The sequence below is a fragment of the Aptenodytes patagonicus genome, chromosome 8, assembly GCF_965638725.1.
Source record: "Aptenodytes patagonicus chromosome 8, bAptPat1.pri.cur, whole genome shotgun sequence".
NCBI lineage: Eukaryota > Metazoa > Chordata > Aves > Sphenisciformes > Spheniscidae > Aptenodytes > Aptenodytes patagonicus.
The window spans coordinates 13,376,753-13,395,596 of record NC_134956.1 but is presented as its reverse complement, the minus strand read 5'-3'; the positions used below and the strand labels follow the sequence as shown (position 1 = coordinate 13,395,596).

Sequence of the window (18,844 nt, the reverse complement as noted above, 5' to 3'; positions counted from 1 at the left end):
CATTGTATTGAGAGTTCAGTTCCTCTGACAAATTTTTTTTGAAACTGGATGGTGCCTTCCAAAGTTATTGTGGGGAATGGATCAGAGAAATAGATGCACTGGCAGGCAGGCAGACTGTGTGATCATATAAGCCTCCCATTTCATAAAACCAGTCTGAAGTACTATGAGCATAACCTGTAATAGTTTGTATTCTTGCAGGCTTGCTTTCCGAGTGCATTCAGCCAGGGTCACTCATGTCACTAATGCATGCTATGAGCTTTGAAAGATGAAAACTGTTGCTTTAAATACTGATATTCTGGCTGCATCAAGTTCCAGTTTTCTAATCAGCTTTTGCAAAGGGTAGAAGTTTATAGACTGTCATACTTGCAGTTAGAGGATACTATTAGTCCAGGAAAGGAACAAAAATGCTATGCTGTACTCTCAATCACCATCATATTGGATTTAATGATCACTTGAAAGCAAGCTCAGCTTTTGTGTCTTGGTATAGTAGCTATATTCTCAGGCTGTGGTTTCATGATGTAAAGTCTTTGGGGGCAATCTCGATTTGAGACATTTCTGCTTTCCTTACTACTTCTTTCTGTGCTATCACCTCCTGCATCATGCCCTGAGTCATGTGTAAATTCGGCTGTGAAACTAAACCATGTTAAAAAAAAAGTTAAAACCACTTTTTTTTCCTTGGCACTAGTATTTTTAATCTGGATTAATTCCCTCATGTGCCTCACAGTACAGTCGTGCTGTTACAAGTCTGGTATTGCTGCCAAAGGCTTTGATTTGTACATCTACCACCTGAGCAGCTTTGAATCAGGACATAGAGGAGGTTATAGCTTCATGGATTTTAATGCCAGGATGATCAGTTGAATCATTTAGCTTGACCTGCTACACTAAGCCATGGATTTCATCCAGTAGTTCTTCCATGGGGCTCAGTAATTTCTGGTTGATTTATAGCAAATAGTGTAGAACCATATCCTGCTTTTATACAATGGTTCCAAGAAATTACATGATACTTATTCACCTTTGACTGCACAAAGTTGCTTCACCTGAATTCTGATCCACAGCTGAGAGAGGGAGTGGACATTTTCCATCTGTTTGTCCTGCAATTTTTTTTATTTTTAAACTCTGTTCAGTTTTGTATAATACCTGAAGCCTCTCGCTTTCTCTCTGCCCATTTAGTTTATTTTACTTTTTGTCCTTTCAGTAAATGTTGTGGTGGTTGTTCTTTCTCCCGGGCTATACTCAGTCTATTTTGGGGCTTTTTTTCTAATGAATGAAGGTTAAATTTGGAAGCCTTCCAGAACAGAGCAACTGTTGCTGATTCGGAGAAAATGTTTGTCTTTGGGCTCTGTATTCACTTTGTAATGTCGCCAGAGAAATTTTGGATACAGCAGTTTGCAATGACATCAGAGGCTAGTCTCTTACCTGCTTTTAGTAAAATGACTCTTTCTGGGTCATTTTGAGTGGTTAAATACAAAACAGTGTCTGCTATTCTGCTTTGTTTCTCTTACAGTTCAAATGGGCTCTGTTGTCTCTCCAAATGAAGAGATGTATCCATGCAGATTTATAATAAATCCTTCAATATGAGATCCTGAGGAGAGCACATATGACTTTTAAGAGGCCAAATTAAAAATTTCCATCAACTTTTTCAAATTCACAAATACCTAAAAGAATGGGTGGCTTGGGAGTAAGTCCCAGATTACAGTGCCTGCTATGGGTAGATTGATGTTCAAATTCCTGCTCTAATCAGGAATGAAAAAAGCAATTATTTCCCTACGTCACTTGCTGGTTTCTGGGAAAAGGTCTAATAAGTGTATGTGTTTAAAAACTAGTACGCATATGGGTGTTTTCTGAGGGAACTGAATTTCTGGCTCATACTTGGTCACTTTGGTAAATTAAGTCTGAGGGAACTTGGCAGGGATAAGTAGAGCTGGGACACTTGGGGCAAGGCCACCTGAGCCCATACAGGTTTCGGTCTCCACAGCAGTGAGTGAATGAGCTGCCACTGGTTCCAAATTCACTGAATAGGTAATGGTGAAGAAAAATCAGTAATAGTATTTATTTGAATATTCCGACTGGCATCACTAAGACCTTTTTGAACAGTGACTAAAGAACAGGATAAATAGACCAGAAGAGGTACAGAATTCATGCTTCATGTGAGGGAATATAACGCAGCCTGTGACAGTTTCAAGACACAACTCCATCCTCTGCCTGAATTCACCTCCATCGGTCTTTACACACACGCCTGGCTGTACCTTAGCCCACATTTCACTCTGCTTTCTTATTGTTTTCTTTCTGAATCCTAGCTTGACTTATTTATTTTGGGGGCAAGCCGTCCTCTTATTTTTACCTACAGTGCCAACAACTCCGTTATCAATCTGTAACAAACTACATACAGTAAGTATGTATGCAGCACATAGTAACAGCTGTCACGCTGAAATGCAGCCCCTGAGTTACAGCAGGTCACCAGCTGTTGGTGAGTGTCTTAAGAATGGAGGAAGCAGAACGGGGAGCGAAGCTCAGTATTTTAACAGGTGAATGCTTGAATCACAGCATAACGAGTAAATACCACCGTTCAAATCTCCTGAAAGTGAATGGCACAAGTGAGTTTGGTCCTGTTCAAGGCTTTGTTCCTGATGCCACTGAACAGTCTGGCCTGACTGCCAACCTTTGCTGTAGAAAGACCCAGAATTAGTTTTCAGGGGAGGCGGAAATGGGAGAAGCTCTAGATTCTGATATATGGACAAGGATTTGTGGATTTACAGGTCAGGCATAATGGGTTAGCACACTGTGGACAGTTCAGAGAAGTTTGGACATGACCTGTTCATTCAACAGGCAAAATAATTCTGTCATTTACTTTGTAGTAAGTCTGGCTAACTCCAGCAACTGTCTCGACTTAGCTGGGTTTCTACTGGTTAATCCACAGTGGCTCTAAGGGTGTGTGGGCCTGTGACCTCGACTCTGAATTTTTACCTCTGTATTGAGTGAACTTGGCAGCATGCATAGCCCCCTTTCAAGTGAAATTATGTTGAGTAATGGAATAGATGAAGCCAAGAGAAAAATAGTTTTCTGCAACTTCTCTGCAGATGGCTGCAGCTTGGAGAGTGGGGGAAGGGCAGGGCTGAAAAAGGCGCAGGACCAGCCAAATTTATAAGGAATATGGAAAGGGAGAAAAAGGGCGAGAAAGTCCTTGATTTCGCAGAAAACTTGTGCACAGCAAGGAAAGGATTCTAAACGTCTAAAGGATGCAAAGCTAATTCCCAGAACCCTTCCAGCATAGTGAGTGAACCAAGGCAAGGAAATATAGGTAGGATTTTATAACTTTTGCACTGAGTAATACGGAATTTGTTTATAATCCTGTGCGAAATTTCTCCATATTTTGTGTGCACCTGCTGCCAAAGCGTTAAAATGCAAACTCCATACACCCACAAGGTACAACTCTAGAAAGATTTGATTAAATTACTGGGAGTTTTATTGGGGATGAGTGAACTGGCTGAAAGACCTTGAAAAGCCTTTGTAAAAGACTGAAAACTTTTGTTCTAGTAACACGTAGGTGAGTTGAGGACAGAAACAACATAGCAGTCTATTCAGTCCCAAGGGAGCTTAAAAACACAAGGACTTAATGTATGAGGCCAAACACAGCAGCTCCTATAATTGTCACATCACAGCAACGTCCTAGTGTTGGTGGCTGTGTCAAATTCAACTTAGAGAGACAGAACAGTATATATTGCATGGAGCTTAAATGAAAGAACCTCAGAAATATACTGTACTATGGGACGTCTGAGAGGTATTGGTAGCAAGTGGTGGCTGATAGCTGTGAGATGAAGCCATTATTTCTCTCTCTTAGACACACACACACAGACTCTTATAGCTTTAACGTGAAAAGCAATCCGTAAAAGAAATATAAGGCATATTTTACCAGTCCTAAAATATATTTACAAGTGTTTCAAATCAAATGTTTCTACTAGCAGGGTTAGTATGGTTCTTTCACAGAGATGAAAGTAGCAGAGAACATCACTTAAATGATTGAAACAACAAAAAATGCTATTAATGACAGCAATTAAGCAATAAAATTAAAATACATTAAATAGTTCACCCATAGCCATTGCTTTTAAGAAAAGCTGTGTTTAAAGGCTAATAATGTCAGATAGGAAATTGTTTGCTACCCCGTCCCACAAAATAAGAGACAGTTTCCTACAAGTAAGATGGGTGTCTGCATGGGTGGATCTACACTGAGCCCTGATTCAGGAAAGCATTTAGGCATGTGTTTAAACACCATTCCTGAATCGGCATGTTTTTCTGATTTGGACTTCAGCAGTAGTAAAAGACATTTCCACAACAATAATAAAATGTAGGAAAAACTTGTTGACTTTATAATTGCAGAATTCCTGCTGACTGAACCACTATATGGATCATACTGTCAAAATTGTGGTTATTCTCTAAACCATAGATACTCAAAACATCATGTTGATGGTATGAATGCCAGATGCTCTGGCTGCAAAACACAGGTTCTCAGTAGAGCTCATGGAGAACCTGCATGGTTATCAAGTTAAACACACTGATTATAATCAGAAGAGGGTAGAAGCACAGCCCACACACCCTATGCGCAACAAGCAAATTAAAGATGCAGTATGCCATGGTATATTGTCAGGGTACACCAAAGTAGCCAAATCAGCCATCTTTCAGAAGATGAAATAGCACTCACAGACTAATTTAATTTCAGAGCTCAACAGAAAGCAGTGTATGTCCCCTCTAAAAGGGAGCGTGTTGGCCAGTGCAGGTGGATAAGGCTGCACAGCAGCACAAAAGGTCTCCTGCTCTTGCCTGCACTTCAGTGGGCAGTGCTAAGTGGAAAGGCAGGAGGTGGGCAGAACCTTCTACTAAACCACCTAGGAATGGTCCCTGGAACCATTTTAGACCTAACATTACCTGAAGCTTACCTGAATGTCAGTTCAGAACTGGGTGAACTACTGCTTACGTGTGTCCCTGCTATTCCAGTTGAAATGGCTGTAATGCAAAGTAGTGCTGATTCTGTTGGGAGGGGAGGACAATCTTTTTAAAGTTTGAGTCTAGTGTCAAAGAGCCAGCAAAACCAGAAATATTCACAAAAACTGTGGAGAGGAACCCAGATTACAGAGCCTAAATCTGTACTGAACAGGACTCTGAAACCTTAAAGATCTTTTCATCAGGACTACTACTGCAGGTTTTGTGCAATACCTGATGTAGCATCTGAGTCTAAACTATAAGAAACCTAACCAGAATGAATACATTTTTTGAAAGGAGACACCCCAGACACCAACCCAGGGGTGTGCTTGAATTTGGAGGATACAATATGTCTAAAATAAAGGGGAAATATGTACGTATTTTTGCTTGGATTCAAATTTTTAACAACTCAGAAGGACAGGGGTGTTGATTTTTGGGGTGGCCAAGAACCAACTTCTGGCAGTAATGGAGGCATTACTTTAATGTGCCAGTCTTCCTCACAGTCACTCTGAAACAGCAAGAGAAGCATGGGATGTATAGGAAAGCTCTTTTTTAGATTTATTTAGGTATTCTTCTGTTAAGGTTTCTGGTGACTTTTGTGTGAATGTGATAAAATAAGATCTTCTGGATGTGACCTACAAGACAAATCTGAATATCCTTTTCCAACTTTTATCTAAGTAGTTTTTTGAGAACTTAACTGTCATTTAGAGTCACAGTTTTGAAGCACATCTTGCCCTAGGAAACTAGGAACTCACTAAAACTATCCACTAAAATTAAAGAGAACCTTTCCATGATTCTCCCCTGTCAGCTTCTTTGTCATCTCTGAACACAAATATCTGAAACTTTCTCATCCACCTGCACATTCCCACAAGGATTCCTGTGAAATGCTTTGGTCCACTGTGGGTAGCAAAGGTGTCAGCAGCACCACTTTCTTTTCATGTAGTTCATGTAATTCATGACTACTTTTTGCTCTGTAATTTATACGATGATCTCTATTTTCAGATCATTATGGGCAGAGCTTGAAGTCCATATTCAGTTTTAATTTTTGGAAAAAAACCAGCACAGGGATCTGTTTCTAGAATTTATTCTGACGTGATCTAGAAGCTCTTGTAGTCTTTTTTTTTTTTTCAACATTCCTGACGCTACTTACATAGTTGATGTACACAGGATAACTTTTTCTTAAACAAAACCTACTGTTTGAGTTGCCAACTACAACAGAGAGCACCTCCTGCATCTCTGAGTGCTGGACATCATACAGACTAGCACAGCTTGGATCAAATAATGTGAAAACTTAGCTGGGGATTATCAGTAGAACTGCACAAGACATTTGAAGAGGAGGTAATATTTGCAAGGGATACGACAGGCAAGTCACCTAGAAAATTGCTGTAGAAAAACAAGTTTTACCTTATGTAACCTCCATTATGCCAAACAAGGAATCTTACTTAGGACCAGATCCTGCTCCCTTTGAAGTAAGTGGAAAACTTTCCATTTGCTTCATTGTGGAGGATCAGACCCACAGGGAGTCTAGTTTGTCTCTGTAAACAGGATAAAGAAGCAAAAGAAACATCCGAGGCAACTTGTAAGAATTTCCTGGCAGGGTAGGTACCAATAATTAACAAGAAAAAAACCCTAATGCTTTATACAAAAACATTTTAATCCACATTCGCTTTCCTCTGTCCATACTTACTTCTCATGGACTAGAAAGAGAATTGTGAAATGTTTGGCAAACAGAAAGGACTTTGGTCTAGATTCTGTGTTCTGCCCATGTGCGCTTTCTGCTTTGTAAACTTTGTTCTGGAAGCACCCCTGGACTCAGCTAAAATGTGTCATCAAAGCAGATCGTAAACCTGACAGCTCTTACTAACTTTGTTGGAGCTTAATAAAGAAACAATTTACTGTGGAGCAACACATAACTTTGTACATCCTGCAACAGCAATACCTGGGACAGGATTACATTCCATTGCATCCAATGGTAGAAGAAGACTAGATGTATTCAGGTGGCCAGGTCCTGGCAGTTGTTTCCCTTATAATGGCATATTAATGCCCTCCATTTAAAAGAAAATGCTTCTCTGTAGTTTCTGCGGCAAAATGCAATCTCAATAATTTCTCTCACTGACAAAGGAGCTACTTGTAAGAGTTTGAATAATACAGGCCATGAAATTCAGAAAGGAGAATTTTGTCCTTAGCTATCATAAGAAGCTATTTAAGTTGGTTATGACATCTCTGTGTCTCTTTTTTTTTGGTCTGAGGAAAGGAAATAGAAAACAAGAAAACATCACTGTCAATAGCAACAAACCCCAAATTCAAGATATGTTTGTCCAGAAGTTTCTTGCCTATTGTTTACAGCTCCCATCTTAATTTCTCAAGTTTTTCTCCTGTCTGACATGATATTCTCAGTAGTTAATAAGGGAAGTGTGATCTAGATAAACTGTGTTCAGGTGGGTGCGTGGCTTGTTCAAAAAAAAAAGCCACATTGAAAGAGTAATTATTACTGGTTTGCTGCCAAAATAAGAAGTCAAAGGACATTTCCACTGGATCCTATCGAAGTCTACTTTGAACCTTGCTGTAGTCAGTATTTTCACAAATGACTTATGGCCAGAGAGAATATGCATGAAACTAGCTAGGATTTCAAGCTATGAGGAACGATGTACCATTTGGAGGTCGGTTTTACAATTTGCAGTTTTCTTGTATCCATTTGTTTCCATGACACTGTGGTGTCTGTGACATTGCTTCCCACAGAGCTGCATTTCCTGGTGGCAGCCTCAGTGGAGAAGCCAGAAGCTGTATGAGTTGCCATGACTGAACTGACAGATCCGCAGATAAATTGATCATTGACAGATTATCTAGTAGTCATAGATCATCTAGTCCCTCCAAAATAGCGTTGAAAAATGTTGGTTCAAAAGTGTCAAGAAATTGGCTTTAGTTTTCTCAATTATTTAGCCTCCATATAGTATCGGTCTAGCAGTGTTAGAATTATTACAAATGGAACAGATTTCTTTCAAGAGTAAGAAGAGCAGACTTACAAGTTAGCACAATTATGTCTCTTCCAAGACCTAAGTGCAGAATGATCTCAGTTTTTGGGCCTATCCCACGGCAAACAATTACAGTTGTTTTCTGCGTGGACTTGCTTTTGTTTTTGTTAACTACAGAAAACAAATACATTGTAGGAGGACTCTGAACTCTTAAGAGACTGAAACTCCTATTACTTAAGCCTTTCTGTGGAGGTCTGTATTTTTCCAGCATTTTATTTAATTACTTGACAGCAGCCCAGGAAACATGAAGCTGCTCTGCCTTCATGCTGTGATATCACCCATGCTAACCACATTAAAAACTGTGTGTCTTGAGACTTGCTCTGCCCATGTGTTCATTAAATATTAGATGCAGCCAGTGGAATGAATCACATTATTTCTGGACTTGCAGTGTTTGTTTCTAATATCTCTTTTCCCTGTCCTATTTTAGTCACCATGTGACTGAAAGTAGAGCGCCTTCCCTGTCTCTGCCAAGAAATTGCAGGATGACAAAGATTTTTGTTGCAATGTGCTTTGGCTGATATGAAATATATCATTGGTGTTCACCACTCAACAACAAAAGCCTTTTCCTTCTGCATGTAGGCAAGGAGATTACTATATTGTAAGATGCAAAGTTACACACTTTATATAAACTCCCTCATGCTAGCTATGTAAACCAAATCCTGAGATCTGTACCTATGTGAACTCTCCCTCCACCACTACAATATCATCATTGGTAAGTGTTAGAAAAAATGTAACAGGACCAGGAACCTGGCTCTTCCAGGAGTGGATTTTCATTGCGTATTTGAGAAAGAGCTAGGGTGTAATGACTAAAGCACAGAAAAGAGGAGCAAAATAGCATGATCATCTTTACTCCAGACTTGTATGACCTGGGAGTAGAATTTTAAATTTTGACCACCTAAGGTTTCACACTTCTCTGGTTAGCACAAAACCCCAAAAACTAAGGAGGGATATGGTAAGAACCTTCCAATCATATCTGCGGAATGAGGATCAACCGCTCTCCATGATCACTGCGGGAGAGGGGACAAGAAGGAATCACCTTAATTTGCAGCAGAGATTATTTAGGCAGGCACTAAAGAAGAGCTTTCAAAATGTCAAAATGGGAGCAACTACTGAGGGTTGCTATTGAATCTCCTTCATCAGAGATGTTCAAAAACTAACAAGTGAATGGCTTAGGTATGCTTGATCATACCTTTATGTGAGGACTCAGACCAGCTCACTTACCGTCTTTTCCGGACCTCATCTAGGATTCTAGAGATAGTTAAAGTTCTGGAAGGCTTTTCTCACTTTTCTCACTGCTGCATTTTAATCTCTGCTTAGGCAAAGACTTGCTAATATCTGGGCCTGTGTGAATGATGTGATGCATCCACCCTCTTGTCTCCTGGGACATGAGTCACTCATGAAGTGCATTTCATCAAAGCTGTTTCACCTTCTGCCCCATGAAGTCATTGATGGCACAAAAAGATTCTATTCCCTTGTGACTAGTGGGAAAAAAAATCCAGTCATAGTTTACAATGGTTATGCCAATAATATACACAATATTGTCTTTTCCTTTTCTGATGGGCAGAGAGTTTATTCTTCTACCAGCTGTATTCATTTAGCATGTTATTCATCTATTTGGTTTCACTATGTGTATATTTACCAGTTTGCAATAGGGACGATGCACTCTTTAAACAGCTTTTCTCCACACAGTTATGTATTAAGTGAGTCTGTATTTATAGTTAACTGAACCTGATAATATCACCTAGTGCTAGAATACTGTAGCTGAATCTTAGATTTATACCACAGATGAAACTGATTCAGAAATGATTTTGCAAATATTGTGAAACTCATAGAGTCCTAATTATCTTACAATACCTACCTCTGAACCTAGAAAAGTTGAAAGGAAGACAATGAATACACATTCCAGAAGAAAAAAACCCAAAATGTCAAGTGTACCATATATCTAAAGGGACAGAAAATAGCTGAGGATATATTTCTTGAGTCTATTATGTCAGAATGCACCAGGGATTAAAGTTCTAAGGGTTATTTTGGTTTTCAAAACCTGTTACAGAGACAGAGAGCCTTCTGGAACTAGTGGAGCCATTGACTAGTTTAAAGTGGCTTGAATTCTGTCTGTGATGTATGTGTTTAGATGTACCTGGATATTTGGTTAGCATCATTTCCCTGTGACTGTTATTACAGTTCTTCTATATAATACTTGCAGCTAAATCAAAAAGGAGACAGCAGTCATTCCCCCTGAATCGCAATTTCTGAGTATGCATACAAACACAACTTGCATCTTCTGCACATCCAGGGTCAAACGCAGATAAAAGACTGAACAGGGGGGGGCTAGTTGTAGTACTATAGAATAATCTTCCTACAAGGTTTGGCTTTTAAAAAAACCTGTTCTAACTTATTTTAAGCTGAATGGGTAAAAGAGGGTGGGAGTGGAAATTATTTTCACATCCTGAGCACTGCTGTCTATGTAGTGAAAGTAACAAAAACACAGAAGACTGAAAACCTAAAAGTAAAGGCTGAAACCCTAAGTCTCACAAATTCAGAAAATCTGAGATTCGAGATCTGATGCTGAAAATGTGGTCAGGGCAGTCTTTGCATCAAAGAGATTAGTTCAGTTCTGCACAGGCATATAGGTAGGAGATTTCATTCACTATATTTGGGGTTGGATCTCCGTTCCAATTACAAAACCCCTTCACAATTTATAGGTATTTTGAGGTTCAGAGTTTTTAGAAGGACCCATCTCTAGCAATGCAACTAATACACATGGAACTGCAGCAAGGGTTATAGGAAATCTTTTCCCAGAGTGGTTTAGGTTTCACTAATGTGGATTAACAGTGTTGCCCTTTTTTGGATAGGCTTAGGGAGGCTTGGACAGGATCATGCACAAGATGTACAATTAGGCTGAGAAAGCACAAGCAGGTAACAAGTCTAGTAAGTTAGTGAATGTCTAGAACTCACCACGTTCTCCATGACTCCTGTCCTGTTGGCAAGCTCGCATTCCTCTGCATGCCCATTGCAAAAGCAGCTTCCCCGGATGATCAGGTCATAAATAGCATAGTGGGCAAATCTCTGAGGTTTCTCTACCAATCCCGAACCATGGCATGGACATTCCTGTCTTTTTAACAAAAGGAGGCGGAGGTTGGTGAGTTTCAGGAGATCTTGAGCCTCAGGACTATAGGGGTCTTCGATCTTGTTAGCCGGACTTAAGGCACGATAAATCACCTGGAAGACAGAAGATACACATCCAAGAATAGATATAGGACTTTGCATACACAGCAAACATCCCAGGGTGATGTTCAGGAAAAAGTAATAGCTCCTATTTAGAAGACTCTGCATAAGCAGTTGTGGGGCTGTGACTGATCCCAGAACATCACAGCTGAGTTACCACCACCTGGCCAAGCCACAGCAAGTGACTGTGTACCTGCTTTCATCCTGTCTCAGATGTGAGATAGGAAATGCCTTAGTTTAAACATCTCTCCCTGGGGTTACTGAGCCCAGTCATTTCTTGCAGTTCAGCCAATATGTGGTAACTTGTCAAGCGCTGGTTACTTCCTTGTGTTTCTGAGCCAAGTGACAACAGTGTCACTCAGAGAAATCCAAGGTTTATTGGCATAAATGCAGTATTAATGCCATCCAAATTTCTCAAAGCATTTTAGGAACATGGCTTTAGCATGAGTTCTAGAGTCAGGTAAACTAAGGCACTAAGGGGATCTGTGAAAGAAGTGGAAACTGTGATCAGACTTTTGGCTTGGTCACTTAAACTATGTGCTAGAAAACACAGCTTGGCTTAGGGTGACTAAGCATTGAGAGAACCCTGTCTTCAAACAAAGCCAGCCAGTTTATTCATTAGGAGAAGTAGGTAAAACTGCAGTGAGCTCGCAGGACCAAAGGCACTTTGTGCCTACTGGCTGTCTGCGGGTAGTTACTCTTTTGTCCCAGCTTTTATGCTGTTTGATAGTTCTCCAGAGCAGCAACAGTTTGGTTTTGAGTATCACAGTTCTAATTTGGTGTTTAACAGTGACTAAATGGACATGTTGTATTTTAGCTCATGCACCACTTTACCCTTCTGTATCTCTCAGGGTCTGTTTGTTTCTGTTGCTTTTAGGAAGAGGTTGACAACGGAGGGCTGCACCACAGTCCATGCCAGTGAACTAGAGAGCTGGTTGCATTTGTTCCCAGGCTTAGATGTCCTTTATGGATATGCTAACTCCAATTTGAGAGCTATTTTCTCCTCTGGTTGAGTTCTTCCATCATAGCAGAGGGACTTGCCCTCGGGGTTCTTTGGCCCTGCTTTATAAGTGGTGACAGTGTCTGTCTGACTAACTCCATTAGCAGAGTGAAAGCTTTGTTTCCATAGGGATTCCCTCTTTCTCTCTCTCTCTGTGTTTTTCTTTTTCTTTCTTTCTAGTGAACCGACCAATTTAAATACTTGCAGCATGTAAAATACTTTTGCTCCTTTTTGCTTGCAGGAGCCAGAAAAGAGCTTGTGGTACATGCCTGGAAGGTAATTCTGTTGCATGTTGATGGCACACGGGGAGATAAACCCCCTTAAACTAACAGAATCAGCTGCCAGGCTTCGCACAGAGCTATACCTGTCAGTACCACAGCAAAGGCAGTGGTACATTTCCCACCTGGCCACAGCATTTTCTGTTTGGTTAGCTCTGTTATTTTTTTCTTTTAATTCCCTGCTCTTATACTGTCAGCTACTTACAAAGCTGCAAACAGCCCTGTTTGGTGAGATCAGAGGTGCCCGTATTTCCTTGTTTGATAGAGCTATGGGCAGATTGCCCAGGCTGTGCAATGCAGGTGCCTACATTCCCCTGACCAATGAAGCCATGACAAAATAGCCCAGGCCTTTCCACCCCAATGTCTACATTCCCCCGGTCAATGGAACCATAAGCAAATGTCCCATTCTGTTTTGTCCAGGAGCCCAGCATTCCCCTTATTGATGGATTCACAGGACAAAGACCAAATCTCCTCTGTCCAGTTCCCCTAATCCAGGATGGTCTGATCTTTTTAGTGGAAAACAGTTTTATGAACCCTCTCTCCTTCTTCCCAGTCCCCTGTGGACCACGCAGAGGTGGAGTGGTTTCTCAGAGTCCTGAGCACCTGGTCATGTACAGACACACACATCTTCCTCCCACATGGACAGTTCGTCTAAGACCAAGGCATTGAACTGGATAGAATTGTTCTGCAGAGCCTGCTAAGCTCAGAGATCTCAAGGCAGGGTTAAAAACTAACTACTGGGATATTAATGTTAAAAGTCCCTGTGAAACTGCTTTAAACTGACATAAAACAGAGGTACCAAGGGTAAAGCAGTCTGTTCAGTACTGGTTTTTATAAGCTCTATTCTCACACTTAGCTTTCTTGTTGATGGCTTCTCTAATATATATGCTTAGTAAAAATGGTATCTATCTCCTTTCAGGATAGCTCTCCAGAGGATACCATCAGATCGCTGGCTTGAGAACATAAATGCTAGAGGTACTTTGCTCCAGGACAAGACATCTGAAAAAAGGTAATCAATAGGTCATTAGCTTCTGCAAGATCTGCACTGGTCCTGCCAGTGACTTCCTTATACAAGGCTGGGCAAGAAGCTTAATGTCTCTGTGCCCCAGAGATTCCAGTTGTGAACAGCTATGGATCTCCTCACAGGAGACAGAGAGGAAGGGTGAATGAGGTGAAGAACAAGAGTTTTTACTGGGCCTCTCTGAAAGAAATGACTAGATAATGCCCAAAGTGTTTCTTTTTACTCTATGTCTCTGGCATTATACTTCTGCTTGATGACAATAGTCTTGCATTGTGCTATGTTAACTGTGAAGGAAATCTTGTGTATTGTATTGCACTACTAGAAAACTATTTTGTATACACTATAAATTTAAAGAGATGGATTCATGTTTTGGGATCTCCAGTCAATTATCCATCCTCCCCATGTCTTAATTGGCATCCAGATAGCACTGAGTTCTTTAGGCAAAAGAAGAACTGTTGGGTGCTCTTCTCTCAGCCGAGGGCCATTTGCTTTCACGAAGCTGTATTGTTTTTTGTTTCTTTGCTTCACAGCTTGGAAAAAGGTTGGGTTCCCTGTGGGTTTATTGTTTTGCAAATACTTTCATTTCTGGCCTTGCATCTCTTGAAGGGAGTTGCTTTGGCATTTTCCATATCCCCTTAGAACTCTGAACATTATTTGTGAGTAGAGATGTTAATAGCTTGCATGTCCCATAGGTATTGTGGCATCCTTTTAAGAAAAAACAGTATTCCATTCTAGTTGAGGTACAAGAGTTTGCTTGTATGATTAATTCATGACACATTTCTGTCTGGCATAAGCTCAGTGGTGAGACTGGATTTGTTTGTCCTTATCTCTCCCAAGGCAAGACTTGTTAAGTGTTAAAGATCTGATTTGGGTGACATAACACTATTGAAGTCTTTTGGGAGTGGCATTTATATCTTCTTCTCGGATTCAACAACCACTAAGAAATTAGCCTTCCTTAACTTTGTAAAAATCAAAGATATTGAGGACTTACTTAAACAAAGATATTTGTATCAGCAGAGTCAAAGCAGATATGTTTTGCCAATATAAGTAGATTTAGGTGAGCTGCATTCTGCACAGTTAGCACAGTTCTATTTCGTATTTAAATCAGTTTAGCAGTATTATTTCATAAAACTGGAAAATGGAATTTTCCTCTCTCTTCCCTTCTGGAGGACACATTCTCCTTGAAATATTGGTGGTTAAAACCCTTGAGCACAAGGAAGAGTATAATGTAATCACCATCTCTTGGCTCATTTTTAATATTTGATTGGATGTTTCTTCTCACATTAAAGTGCCAGTCATTAGATCTTCCTTAACATATGTGTTGCCCTACTGTCAAGAGCAATATGTTACAATCCATAAGTTATACTTATTAGTCTACTATGCATATTGATTCAAATAATTGTAAAGTGGGATGAATTTTTAAAACAGATCTGGTATCTCACCTTACATGCCCTGGATTATTTTTCCATAAATGCATAATTTACCTAAAAAAACCCCAAAACCAAACCACTAAACTTTTTTCTGTACTAAAAATACATGATTATATTTTAAATGAATGTATTTGGGTTTATGGTTCCTTAAGAAAAAATGAATCCTAAATTAGGAGACAGATTGGTGGTGGTTGTATATATGCGTTGATAATTTTATACGGTACAGGGAAGAATTTTATTTCTGTAAAAAAGGAAGACATGTCACTGTGACTAAAATACAGAGTTGGGAAGGCAACTATTTGTTCAAAGCCCCAGCGCAATTGTTCAGTATAATGTTCAGCAATTAACTTAAGCCTTACGCTGTTCTGGATTGCCAGTGAATTCAATAGCAATACAAGAAGTCTGTTGTATGTCCTGCTTACTTTTTTAAAAAATAGGATACAGGTATTCAAGTACTTCATGGAATGGCAGGAATATTAATAATTATATCTGTAAAATTCTCTGAGAATCCCTAGAGATGGATGTTCAATACATGCAATTTTAATAATAATCAGTAAAAGATAAGAGTTTGGCCGTCTCAACCATTTCTGCATACATGTTTTAAAGATGAGATTAGAAATGGATCAAAGTATTAGTGAACTCCTAGAGTCATGAGCTGTGGGAAGAGACACTCCATCTTTTCACTGTGTTATTTGCTCCTTCTTTTTTAGTTCACAAGGTTTGTGTTTCTAAAGCCTATGAAGCAGATTCCTTCTATACAGATAGACGTTTGACTTCTGCCTTTTGCAGAAAGGCAGAAATACGATTCATTTTTCATTTCCCAGATATACCATGCAAATTTGGAGTTTTCCATTATATTAATGTAAAAGACATGAAGAGAGTGTAATGAAAAAGAAGTGTGTTCTTATAATTAAGATGCAAGCTCTGAAAAGAGTTTCCCATGATGTTCACTGTAAAGCTATTTCTCATCTAATTAAATCTCTATCTGGTATCAAGCTCTGTGGAAGCTCTGTTCTTTTTTTGCTGTAACAGACTGCTCTGAAATCTCCCAGTCGTTTCTGTAAACATCAGTGTGCAGCTTTCATAAAAGTAGCATATGCACAGCTGCAGAAGAAAATCTGATGGTGATTAAGTCTGCTAAGGGACACCCTAGAAACCTTTCCGCTTCCATTGAATTGGGTGTTAGTTGAGGGTATTCGGCATGTCTATAGTCTCAACCCTTTGTGGAAATACATCCTAGATCCTGAGTTTCCCTTATAATCAGGAGCTGACACTGGAGCTGAATGCTGAGTAGGACATTCATGCTTATCTGCATATCTGCTATCAAGCGCATATTTGTCATTCTCATTTTCAAAAGTCAATCAGCTGCGCCTCAAAACGATGGTCAGTACCCTGTCCTCTCCTGACCTTTCTAAGAGCAAGGAAGTTTGGAGAATGCTGAAAATGTGCAAAGCTAAAAAAAATACCCACTGTTAGAGGATTGGTTTTGCTGTACACAAGTTGGCACAGCTTCACAGGGGGTGATGTTTTATCACCGATCAAGAGATCATCTTCATTCTGGAGACAGTGTCTCAGATTTTTGATTTCTTGCCATATGTTTTGCTTCTCCATTCTTGATGCAGATAATTCTGTTTTCTTAACCTGATCTTCCAGCCAGTATTAGTCAGAAAAGATGTGGACACAACAAAGGTTCCCCCTTGCAAGCTCATAGCCTAAGGTCAAGGAATATGAGTCATAAACGGAGGGCAGTGCCAATGCATGCCCTTCTACAAAAGAAGATTCTTGTACAGAGCAAGAATTTGATATTACAAATCATCCTTAAGCTATGTTGATCTTGTTGCACACAATCACATTAATGAGATCAGAAATGTCTGTGTGCTTATACTAGGCCCATCAGAAGGAAGCTGCAATAAAAACTCTCATCAGTCCTAAATCCTCTTCATTAAGAGATTTTCATGTGGGTTGATTTTGTTCTTAAAGGAATAATAAATGATTGTCTCAGAATTTTTCCTACTCAGTGGCAAATATCCTCTGATTTATTTGATGGAGCTCCTTGACTAAAATTAATTCTTCCATCTTGTGGTACAGTAGTCTTTACTAAGAAGTAGTCTTTTTCCTGTTTTGGAATACTGTTTGGAACACAAAGAAAGTCTCGCTATTCTCTTAGCTATTAGAAGAACCATTCTGATGATTCATGGAATAGTGTTTTTTAGTTAAGACCCACTGCTTTTCTGTCCTTCCAGAGAATAAAACTTAGAAGCCAGTATAGAATATGATAGTTTGTTAAAGAAATAATTGTGCATTTGATTTTTTAAATTTCTCTGATCTGGGTAAACTCAGCTACTACCAAGACAGTGGCATCTTGAACTCATTCTGTGTTTTCCAAAATAGAAAGGGTCAATGTCCCTTCAATTTGTATTTGCTTTGAGGTTATTCCAGTAATCCGGTCAGTGTGGCATTAATATTAATATTTAGGCATTGCTGCTGATATGATGATGGGGAAAGACTGCACAACTGAAGTTAGAGGCAGACAAATCTGAAGAGCCATGCAGACTTCTTCTCTTCCTCAAACAAAATGTATTCTGTAGGTTCAGGTTATCCACAGATGTAAATCTCTACATCTGTGTAGAAAGGCAAGGTTTGTAGGCAGAAGCAGTATCTTGTATCAAGACAGGTATTGTAGTTGGCGTACAAAATCTAGACTATTGGGCACAAAAACCTTCAGCTTACAGTCTGTATACAGGGAATGGGCAAAATTCCTTCCATTCTACATAGCACCACCTTACGTGGGGATGTAAGAACATTCCCATGCTCCCACAAAGTGCAGTGTCCTTTTTCATTATGAGGAATGATACTTGCTCTGAAATGGCAAAGGGCGGCACGAGGAGTTCTGTGATGCAGACAGCCCAACTGGGAACTGGATTGAGAACGAGGAGACTCATTTCACTCTGTCTGCTGAATTGTCAGGGAAAGTTAAAACAACCCATGTCAACCAAGCTGTATTCTCATGGGAGAGCATCCATTTCTTATAAGTGGAGCCACTTACATCTCTAGGTCTTGGCTGAAATCTTACACATGAACAGACTTAGCTAAGTGTATAGTCTCACCGTGACAGTGATGTGTGGACAACTGTAGAGCAAACAGTTAAGTGTTCTTTTGCCTGGAGTTTTAAAATTGCAACAATGAATCTCTAAGATTCATAGCATTTTAGACAAGAATTTTTTCACAGTTGAGACTTGAAAAAAAAGTCATGGCTGCAACTCCACTAAGGTTTTATGAAACAGAGTGAGAAGAAAAATTCATTTGATATTGCTGCCTTGTATGTTCAGGAAATGCAGAAACAATGCTCAGAAAACCCCTATTGCGTCTTTCTGGCTGGTTTGTGAGGTTCCCAATGTCTCTGAAATGGCTCATTACAAACCAGGTTAGAGTAGGACACTTGGTGCCATCCTGAAGTTCACTTGCCAGGGATGGGAATGCTGGACTGGTCTCGTCAGTTCAAATTCCCTTCAGAGACAAATCCTTGAGCCCCTTAATTCTTCCTCCAGGGAAGCAGGGCCTGGCAGTGCTATCTGCTTGTTTACACTGCTGGTGTTAACTGCTTCCTCTCAACTTGCCTCTGCATTCTATCTCCTCCACAGTTCAAGTTAAACTAAATGCTGAACAGATGGCCCTAGTCATAACATTCGGGTGCTTACCTTCACTAGTGAATAATCCCCCCTGGAATCCTTTCCGGCTGGAAGTTGGAATAACCCGAGCATCATGCAACTTTGAGAGGCCAGTCCTGATGACTGTTGGACAATTCACTGCAGTGCAAGACCCTGCCCTTGCATCTTAGCTACTAGGAATTCAACCTTGTGATGTGCTGAGCATGTTTCTTTTCA

At 39.9% G+C, this 18,844-nt stretch overlaps 1 protein-coding gene across 1 annotated transcript in view; it reads right to left on the bottom strand.

Annotated features, from left to right (window-relative positions):
* LOC143164172 (netrin-4-like) overlaps positions 1–18,844 on the bottom strand; it is a 55,922-nt gene that overhangs the window by 23,728 nt on the left and 13,350 nt on the right. The window contains exon 3 of the mRNA XM_076346417.1: positions 10,962–11,225. Within this exon, the coding sequence (XP_076202532.1) occupies positions 10,962–11,225 (264 nt within the window). The remainder of the gene's footprint in view (positions 1–10,961; positions 11,226–18,844) is intronic.